This window comes from Chiloscyllium punctatum, chromosome 4, assembly GCF_047496795.1.
Source record: "Chiloscyllium punctatum isolate Juve2018m chromosome 4, sChiPun1.3, whole genome shotgun sequence".
NCBI classification, from domain to species: Eukaryota; Metazoa; Chordata; class Chondrichthyes; order Orectolobiformes; family Hemiscylliidae; genus Chiloscyllium; species Chiloscyllium punctatum.
The window spans coordinates 10,429,516-10,440,626 of NC_092742.1; the positions used below are offsets into that span (position 1 = coordinate 10,429,516).

Here is an 11,111-nt window from a genome sequence, read left to right on the forward strand (position 1 = left end):
CCATGAAACTCCTGTCTTGATTGGACTTTCCAAAATGCAAGACCTCACACATACCTATATTAAACTCCATTTGCCATTTCTCACCTCACTTCTCCAGCTGATCAAGGCCCTGTTGCAATTTATGATAACCTTACTCACTGTATACAGTACCTCCTACTTTAGTGCCATCTGCAAACTTACTAGTCATGTCTTGTAAGTTTTCAGCCAAATCATTGATACTGGTAATCAACAGCAATGGGCCTTGCACCGATCCCCAAGACAGGCCTTCACTCCTTCCACTATTATCCTCTACTTTGTACCATCAAACCAAATGTGTATTCAATTTGCCAGCTCCCTTGGATCCCATGAGATCTAAAATTCCAGAGCTGCTTACCATGTGGAACCTTATCAAAGGCCTTACTGAAATCCATATGAACTACATCTACCACCCTAGAGAAAGTGAGAACTGCAGATGCTGGAGATCAGAGCTGAAAAATGTGTTCCTGGAAAAGCACAGCAGGTCAGGCAGCATCCAAGGAGCAGGAGAAGCAACGTTTCGGGCATAAGCTTGTGCCCAAAACGTCGATTCTCCTGCTCCTTGGATGCTGACTGACCTGCTGTGCTTTTCCAGCAACACATTTTACATCTACCACCCTGCCCTCAGCAACCTTCCTGGTCACTTCATCAAAAGAACTCTAACAAACGTTAGAGGCATGATCTCCTACGCACAAAGCTATGCAAACTAGTCCAAATCAAACCCTGTCATTCCAAATGCATGTATATCTTATCTGTCAGCAAGTCAATCAGAGCTCTGATGAAGGGTCATCTAGTCTCAAAACATTAGTTTGCTCTCTCTCCACAGATACTGCCTGACCCGCTGTGACCTCCAGCATTTGTTGTTTTCAGGTTCACTGGATTGATACCAGGTATAGACAGACAGACTGTCTCATGAGAAGAGGAGGAATATATTTGGGCCTATTCTTGTTGAAATATAGAAAAATGAGAGGAATTCTTGTTGAAATATGCAGGACTCTTAGAGGATTTGACAGTGTAGATGCAGAAAAGTTGGTTCCACTTGTGAGAGAGTGTATAAACGGAGGGCATAATCTCAGAATAAAGGGTCGTACATGAAGGAGAAATAAGGAGGAATTTCTTCTCTTAGAAGTATAGAATCATAACCTACTTCCATTAGGTATTCTATTTGGCTTATCAAGTCCACACTGACCCTCCAAAGAGCATCCCACCCTCAGCATGCTCTGCCTCCATCAACCCCCATCCCCCAATCCTAGCAACCCTGCATTTCCCATGGCTAATTCACCCAACCTGCACATCTTTGGACTGTGGGAGGAAACCACAGCATCTGTGCAGAAACCCATGCAGACACGGGAAGAATGTGCAAACTCCACACAGTCACTCAAGATTGAAATCGAACCTGGGTCCCTGATGCTGTGAGGTAGTAGTGCTAACCACTCAGGCAGATTTTTAATTTTTGAAGAAAATCAGGGATATGAGGAAAAAGGCAGCAAAGTGGATTTGAGGATTATCAGATCAGCCACACCACAAATGGCAGAGCAGACTCAATGGACCAAATGGCCTATGCTTGCTCTTCTATGTCTTATGGTTTTACTGCATGTATGTGGAAAAACAAGACCGATAACATTAACATGCAGCCATAATCTATTACCGAACAGTTTCTATCATGACCAGCAAATCACTCACGTGCTCAAATGAAGTATTTGGATTCATTTCAAGTTTCAAGGTCAAATATCCATATCTGTATTGCTGGGAGTGTGACTGGTGTTTACTGCACTAAACTACGTAAATTTAAAAACCAACCTGCACACTTTACGGACAGTCTGACTTGTTACTACTCAGAAGACAATGTACTTTTGACTTTCATATTATTGTTTTGAATTCTTTTCACTGTTAACAATACATAGCAGGTTAATTGTTGGTTTCAGAGTTATCACTGAAAGGTGCAGAAATATGCATTGTTGTTTTAGTAGTTGGCCGGGAACTTGGTTTTTGACAAAGAGAAGAGTATGCCAATATTAATTCAAATGTAAAAAGATCAACTTAATTTTACTGCCTGGTGGGTGAATACATAAAAATTTAAGTGCCAGTTTGATGCCCATCTTTCTACTGCATTGTTGGAATACTGTGCAAGGAGCCATTCCAGTGGGGGGAGAGAGGAGAAATGAAATATAAGAAATGAGCTTGTGGTAGAGATTGAAATTGGCAGGTATGACATGGTGGGCATCACGGATATGTGGCTGCAAGAGGATCAGGACTGGGAGCTGAATATTCAAGGATATATATCCTATCAACAAGATGGGCAGGTGGAGAGAGGGGTTGGGATTGCCTTAATAGTAAGAAATGAAATAAGGTCAGATGGTGCAGAATCTGTGTGGGTAGAATTGGGGAACTGCAAAAAAGTTAAAAAAAAGCAGAGCTGGAGTCATGTACAGGCCTCCAAACAGTAGTCAGGAGCTGGGTAGCAAGATACACCAGAACATTGTTTTTCCTACACATAGAAACAAAGTTACAGTGATCATGGGGAATTTCAATATACAGGTGCGCTGGGAAGATCAGGTTGGTAATAATTCACAAGAAAAGGAATTTGTGGAATGTCCGAGAGATGAATTTTTGGAGCAGCTGGTGATGGAGCCCATTAGGCAACAGGCAATAGTGTTGTGCAATGAAGCAGACTTGATAAGGCAGCTTAAAATGAAGGAACCTTGAGGAAGCAGCGATCATAACATGATCAAATTTACTCTGCAATTTGAGACAGAGAAGACAGAATCAGAGGTAACGGTATTACAGCTGAATAAAGGCAACTTTGGAGGCATGAGGTAGGAGCTGGGTAGAACTGACTGGGAGAGGAGTCTAGCAGAAAGGACAGTGGAACAGCAGTGGCCAGAGTTTCTGGGAGTAATTCAGGAGACACAGCAGAGATTCATCCCAAGGAAAAAGAAGCATGGCGCAGGGTGGATAAGGCAACCATGGCTGATGAGGGAAGTCAGGGACAGCATAAAAGCAATAGAGAAAGCATGTAAAGTAGCAAAGAAGAGTGGGGAAACCAGAGGATTGGGAAGCTTACAAAGATCAACAGAGGGCAACAAAAAGAGAAATAAGGAGGGAGAAGATTAAGTAGGAGGGTAAGCTAGCCAGTAATATAAAAGGAAGACTATAAAAGCTTCTTTAGATATATAAAACGGCAGAGGCAAAAGTGGACATTGGGCCACTGGAAAGTGACACAGGAGAGATAGTAGTGGGAAACAAAGAAATGGATGAGGAACTGAATAATTATTTGTGTCAGTCTTCACAATGGATGACACAAGTAATTTCCAAAACATTCAAGACAGTGAAGGGGCAGAGCTGAGTACGGGAGCCAACACCAAGAAGGTACTAGAAAAACTGAATGCCTGAAGATGAATAAATCACCTAGACCAGATAGCTATCTCCCTTAGAACTCCAGGGTGTAGGCTGCAGAGATAGTGGAGGTGTTAGTGGCAACATTTCAGGAATCACTAGAGTCAGGGAGAGTCCCAGAGGTCCAAAAAACCTTTAATGTGACACCCCTGTTTGAATGATTCAAATTGCAGAGTAGATTCAGAGAGCGTGAGTGCGAGAAAAATAGAATCAATTCTAAGGGAATAAGGAAAAAGACAGAAAATTACAGACCAATTTGCCTAACCTCGGTCGTGGATAAGATCCTGGAATTCATTGTGAAGGATGAGATTTCCGAATACTTGGAAGTGTACGGTAAAATTCAGCAAAGTCAGCATGATTTCATCGAGGGAAGTCATGCCCAACAAACCTTCTAGAATTCTTTGAGGAAGTAACGGGTAGATTAGACCTAGGAGAACCAATAGATGTTATCTAGTTGGACTTCAAGATGGCCTATGTCAAGGTGCCACATAGGAGGCTACTGAGTAAGATAAGGGCTCATGATAGAAGAGGCAAAGTGCTAGCACAGATAGAAGCTTTGCCATATGGCATAAAGTAGGGAGTGTGTATAAAAAAGGTCCTTCGGAGGGTGGCAGCTGGTGACAAGTGGTGTTCCACAGGCTCAGTGCTGGGACAACTTTTCAGTTTATACATTAACAATCTAGATGAAGGAACGGAGGGTATTCTGGCTAAGTTTGATGCAACGATAGGTAGAGGGACACGTAGTATTGAGGCAGCGGGGTGCTGCAGAAGGAATTGAACAGGTTAGGAGTGTGTGCAAAGAAATGGCAGGCTAATTACAAAATAGGAAAGTGAGAGGTCATGCACTTTGGTAGAAAGAATTGACGGTTTTCTAAATGGGCAGAAAATTCAGAAGTCTGAAGTGCAAAGGGACCTGAGAGAATCTTGAAGTAGAACTCCCAAGTAAACTTGCAGGTTGAGCTAGTAGTTAGGAAGGCAAATGCATTAATGGCATTTATTTAGAGAGGACTTGAATATAAAAGCAGGGATATACATTTGAGGCTTTTTAAGGCTCTGGTCAGACCACATGTGGAATACCGTGCAGAGTTTTGGGCCCCATATCTCAGGAACAAAGTATTAGCCCTGAAGTGTGGTCAGAGGAGGTTCACAATAATGGTCCCAAGAATGAAGTTAAAAATCACAACACCAGTTATAGTTCAACAGGTTACATTCTCAGGTTAACTGAGACTTTTAAAAAAGAAAATTTTGTGATTTACATATGAAAGAAGTGAAATGATCATGGCATTCAAACAGATGAAAGACTCAACAAACAATCAAGGTATTTTTCAATGTATAACTTCTGTTACATCACACTGTAAACGTTTGCTATAAATTCTGTGTCTTACAATTGTGTCCTCCACAACCACCCGATGAAGGAGCGATGTTCCGAAAGCTAGTGCTTCCAATTAAACCTGTTGGACTATAACCTGGTGTTGTGTGATTTTTTAACTTTGTACACCCCAGTCCAACACCAGCATCTCTAAACCCAAGAATGAAAAACTTAACACATGAGGAACATTTGAAGACTTTGGGGCTATACTCAATGGTGTTTAGAAGAATGAGGGGGGATCTAATTGAAAATATAGAGAATACTGAATGGCCTGGACAGAGTGAATGTTGAGAAGACATTTCCATTGGTAGGAGAGGCTAGGACTCAAGGGCACAGCTTTAGAGGAATGGGAAGACCTTTTAGAACAGAGATAAGGAGAAACTTCTTCAGCCAGACAGTGGCGAATCTATGGAATTCACTGCCACAGAAGGCGTTGAAGGCCAGATCATTGACTACATTTAAGAATGTGATAGATAGGTTCATGATTGTAAAGGAGATCAAGGACTACGAGGAGGAAGTGGGAGAATGGGATTGAGAAACTTATCAACTATGATTGAATGTTGGAGCAGATTCGATGGGCTGAATGGCCTAATTTCTGCTCCTTTGTGTTATGGTAGGAGAGGGAGGCAAGTGCAATTAGGTCTTTTATTCTGACACTTTTATAGGATCTCGAAGCAAGTTTGTCTTAGTTACCTGGCATCAGGTCAAAGAATCAAACCAGCCAGGGTTATTGATGCTTTAACAGCTGCATCAAACATGAAGACACAAGTTTAGTCTGAGCAGGGCATCGTATCCTGCAGACCATTTTCTTGGACAGCTGTCATCAGAGGTTCCAATTACAGTTTCTACTGGGATACTCACATTGAGATCATAGCCTACATTCAATGTCCAGTCAGTAAAGACTCAGCTTGTTTTGAATGTGTTGCTTCAAAAATCTAGTATATTTTGAAGGGTAGTTTGGGGAAATTTATTCTTATTCACATGGGCATCACTAGCTGGCCAGCATTTATTGTTTGTCCCTAGTTGCCTTCGAATGGCTGGCTAGGCCATTTCAAAGGACAGTTGGAGAGTCAACCACTTTGTTGTAGGTCTTGAGTCACATGAAAGCCAGACAAGGTAAGGATGGCAGTTTCCTCCCCGAACAGTATCAGTGAACCAGATGGGTTTTTCCTGACAATCGACAATAGTTTCATAATCATCAGATTATTATTGAATTCAAATTCCACCATCTGCCGTGGTGGGAGTTGAAACCCCATCCCCAGAACATCAGCTGAGTTTCTGGATTAATAGTCGAGTGATAATACCATTAGGCCATCGCCTCCCCATGGGGCATGTATTTTGGTTATGTTTTCACATCTATTGTGAAACTTACATATACAGGTCGTTCTGCTATAATGCACATTTTGTTAATGCGAATTTGCTGTAATGCGATTCATCAATTGTGGATACTACTTCTAAAGTGTGAACCTTTAAAATGTGTGTTGGCTGTAATGTGATTACATCACCACCACTTGAAGCACTGTTTCTAAAAAGTGTGACTTTTTTATCATGCAGGGTTGCACAAGAATGTAACCACTGCATAATAGAAGAACTATCTGTACCACGTCTAAGTACTAATCATTTTTTTAAAAATTCCATTGAAATAAATTGGTGCTTCCGAACCCAAGACTCACTCTGATAGAATGCAAATTCAATTTGCCTCAACAGTAATGTATGTTCTGGGAGTGCACTTCAAATACCAGCAGACTGGTATCTTGCTATCATTTATATTGGTATAGGGTAGGCAAAAGCAAAGGGGACACACGTGAGATTGGCATGCTGTATTACTCCATAATGTGGGATCCGAGCAGAATAGCTAACATAAAAGATAAAAGAACTGCAACATTGGTGGCCTGATGGAATATGAATATCCACCATGAACGGACTATAGTTACACCAAAATTATGAAATAGCAGCAGTATCCTACAACAATCTCACTTACATGGCTACTTTGATTGGTGATTCAATAAAAGTGGTCTATAGTTGAGAGGCATTATTCAATCATTCGCCGTCCTTACCTTGATACGGGTCTGTGCCCATTACAAGATTACCTTCACTTTGAAACTGCCACAGTTCATTTGCTGCTGCATTCACATCCAACAGAGTGGGAAACTGCCACCCTGTAGTTGCAACTGGCTCATTCATGTGTGCTGGCATCGATTGCCATTCCATAATACCACCACGCTGGCTATCATGCTGCCGAGGTTGAAACTGCCAGCCTGTTGGGAGCTCAAACCCACCCACATTCTGAGCAAGTGCTGGTGTCCAACCTGCAGTTTCATCCTTCAGTCCTTGGGTTGACAATGTTGGCCAGCCTGTGACAGTCTCAGATGTAGAGGTCAACTGCCATCCCACAATACTCTGGTCTTGATTGATACTCTCTACAGCAGCAGCATGCCACTGTTCTGACTGCTGGGACAATGTTGGCACATTCTTAGTTTGCTGCCATGCCATGGTGGCCTCTTCCACCTCCCAGTTGTCTGATGGTTGATCCTGGGGCTTTTTCTCCATGTCAACACTCACTGGTGTCTCCCCTGCTGATTCCCCTTTTGAAGGTTCACCTGGCCTCTCCCGAAACCAATCCTGAAGCAAAGCAGTCTGGTCTTTGCTAAGTGGTAGCCGTGGAGCAGAATCTCCATCAGATAGTCTGTCACTTTCCAATAATGATGCTGTTGAACATTCCCCTGAAGAGTCATCCTCAATGTAAGGGCCTGACAGAAAAAAAAATTAAAATAACTTGCTGCATTTATATAAGTATTCTGCATTTGCAGTTACATTTTGTTCCAAAAGCACACAATCTGTAGGCAGTCAGTCCACGTGAATTTTATAAATTCCTACTTTGGAAATAAAACCAGTCTGACTCAAGCATGGAATACAGGCAGACTGTAACCTTGTGCCTTTAATACATTATCTGAACTGAGATGTCACTTTTTAAAAAAAATAAACCCAAGTTCCCTCTTTAAAGAAGTTCTGGGATTTACATATTGATCACTCGAAACGTTGATTCCCAGTCTAAGCGATTAAAGACTTAACGGTACTCTAAGTTTGTTCAATACTTTGCATCAATTGCATGACACTTTGATCTTTTACTATAAATTCTGTGTCCTGTGATCCTGCCCCACCAGCTATCTGATGATGGAGCAGCGTTACAAAATCTTATGCTTCCAAATAAACCTGTTGGACTATAAGCTGGTGACATGCAATTTTTAAACTTGATCCAATCCAATCCAACGTTGGCACCTCCACATTACAGCACCTCAAAGACAACACTTAACAATGCCATATTCCCTCACTGCAGACTAGTATGAAGTTAAAAAGTGTTATGCTTTATCATCATTTAATGTTCTCCATTCAGAAAACCTTGTTCCACACACCCATATCTATAATCCCAGAGAGGCCAGTGATAATGGTTAACCAGTATCTCTGCTCTACACTCTGAGTCTTGAAGCCACAGGCTCCAATTCAAAGGCAGGAGTGTTAAAGATATGCAAAGTTGACATGTACCAAAACCATCACTTCAGGTCTTGCAAAACATAAATATCCACTATTTTCCAAGTGATTCTATCTCTTTCCTTGACACTTTGGACTGAATCAAAGATATGCAAAATACCACCAGAATATTGGGTTTGTATTTGCATTTCAACTCCACTAACACCCCACTCCCCAAACCACTCCACCCAGACTGCTATCTGCTAACCACTACCCCTTCACCCAAAGGCATCCACTGCCTTTGCCTCACACACAAAAACCACTAATATCTGGGTGAGAGATTTTTGCCAATATTCTCAACTGCAGCCTCCAACACTTCTCCTTGCATGTTCAAATTCTAGCCACCCTGCACCCTTCCAATTCTCATGCATCATCTGCATCCTCACTGACCTACAGTGTCTCCTTGTATGCTGACATAATGAAAAGAAATAACTGGATCTCCCTCTCCAAGATTTTTCTCCAGACTGTATCGGCAGCTTTTAAAACTAATGGCTTTGTGTATGAATGTTTCCTTTCACTCCATCTTTAGTGGAGGTTACCCAATCAGCCTGGAATCCTAAACTTGGAACTTACAATCCTCAACCCCAACACCTTTAAAATCTTATTAAAATCTGCCTTTTTGGCAAAGATATCCTCTAACTCTTGCCTCACAGTTTGACAAGTATTCATTTCTATCACCCTTCGGTAAAGGTAACTCTGTTAAACAAAATACATTTAATGTTGCAAGATCACAATTCTAGCCAGTGTAACTGTCTAAAGAAAGTACTGAATCTACTTCTTCAACTGCTGTAGTTCCTGGGGTCATGACATCCCCCTGACTGTTATGGAATTTAGCAAGTTAGCAATCAAAACAATGATGCTGTCCTGAAACTGGCTTAGGAGTGTTTTTGTTTAAATTAATTCACAATATATGACATTCAAAGTCAATATTCATTGCCAATCCCTAATTGCCCTTGAAAACGTGACAGTGAATTTCATCATTTAATAATCATTAAAATACAACTGAGTAGCTTTCTAGGTCACGTCAAATGGCAGTTAAGGCCAACCAAGTGCCACAAATCTGGAAACACTTCTAAGCAAAGATGATAAGGGCAGCAGATTTTCTTTTCTAAAGGATATAGGTGAGCTTGATTTCATTTTACTGACAGTGTTAGAACATAGAACAGTCCAGCACAGTATAGGTCATTTAGCCCACGATGGTGTGCTGAGCATTAATCTTAACCTAAGATCAATCAAAGCTACACACCCCTCAATTTACTGTCACCCTTGTGCTTCTCCAGCAGTTGCTTAAATGTCCCTAATTTCTCAGACTCTACTACCACCACTGGCAGTGCATTCCACACACCCACCACTCTGTAGCTAAACAACCACCACACTAAGTTTTTCATTCCAGATTTGTGAACAATTTCTGTACTCTAACTGCCAGGATGGATTTTAGACTTATGCCAGATCACCAGCCCGGCCCGTTACTACTGCCATGCTACTATCATGCCCTGCAAACAAATAAAAATGGGCTTGCATTTTTATAGCACTTTCCACTACCTCAGGATATCCAAAAGCACTAATGAAATAGTCACTTTTATGATGTTAGAAACATGAAATAACGTCCCCATAAACACAATTACTTAAGTGACCACTGGTTTTAGGCATGGATTGTCAGATGTGATGGCCAGGACACCAGAGAGAGAATTCTCCTGACTCTTCCTTGCCCAGGTGAGCACTAACAGGGTTTCTGCTTATCCAAAAAGCTCAAACTTCCACAATATGATTTTCCCCTCTAGCCACACAGAAACAGTGGCCCACAATACATCCTCCATGTTAGGTGTTGAGTCTGCAAACCTTTGGATAAAGAACACTGTCCACTGTGGATCACTTGCTGGTTTCCATGCTCCCCTGTGAGCCATGTGCCAGCCAAATTTCCACCTCACTGACATGGGCAGGTGTAAAAAGCACAGGCGAGAGAGGCTGGCTCAGACTGCAGCCTGGGGTGGTGTTAGGGACATGCCCTCAAACACACAGGCTGGACAGGGGAGATGTCATGACCCAATTACAGAGGGAGACCACCAGAGAAGCTGAAGCTTGAGGGACAACAAAAAGACACCCAACAAGTTGCAGTTAGACAAGACCTGGGCGGGGGGTGGCCCAACGGCGGGCCCTGGGGTCAGGGAGCCGTACACCGTCCTCTTCGCTCAGCGCCCGGGGCAACCGCCTGCCCCTGTCTCCGGGTAACGGGGCGCCAGGGCTCGCGCCCCGCGCCCCGCGCTCTGCTCGCGGGAGTCACTGGCCGCCTCAGAGCCCGGCGGACCCTGCACTCGCTTCCATCCCGATCCCACCCCCCGCCCCTCCCGGAGAGGGCCGCACTGCCTCCCGTGACCTAACCTGACCTGTAATCCGGCCGAGGAGCCGGGCCAGCGGCGCCAGGATGAAACAGAGCAGGGAGCCCACCATCCCGCCCGGGGCCGCCCGCGCGCACGCGCCGCTCCAGCTCCTCCACAACCAACTTTATTGACAGCAACGGCACGGTCACACTGGATCAGAGTGAGGTTACACTGGGATCACAGCCTGGTCACACTGGATCAGAGTGAGGTTACACTGGGATCACAACCTGATCACACTGGATCAGAGTGAGGTTACACTGGGATCACAGCCTGGTCACACTGGATCAGAGTGAGGTTACACTGGGATCACAGCCTGGTCACACTGGATCAGAGTGAGGTTACACTGGGATCACAGCCTGATCACACTGGATCAGAGTGAGGTTACACTGGGATCACAGCCTGATCACACTGGATCAGAGTGAGGT

The 11,111-nt window shown here is 43.3% G+C and overlaps 1 protein-coding gene across 2 annotated transcripts in view; it reads right to left on the bottom strand.

Annotated features, from left to right (window-relative positions):
* The window catches only part of LOC140476066 (protein angel homolog 1-like), a 29,450-nt gene extending 18,633 nt beyond the window's left edge, over positions 1-10,817 (bottom strand). Inside the window, exons 1-2 of one of the 2 annotated variants that reach the window (XM_072568049.1) lie at positions 10,693-10,817; positions 6,838-7,530 (exon numbers count right to left, since the gene is read on the bottom strand). In XM_072568049.1, the coding sequence (XP_072424150.1) occupies positions 6,838-7,530; positions 10,693-10,756 (757 nt within the window). In that variant the 5' untranslated portion in view covers positions 10,757-10,817. Of the gene's footprint in view, positions 1-6,837; positions 7,531-10,434; positions 10,587-10,692 lie in introns of those variants that run through there. The other variant, XM_072568051.1, reaches the window with a different exon arrangement.
* Between the last annotated feature and the right edge of the window lie 294 nt (positions 10,818-11,111).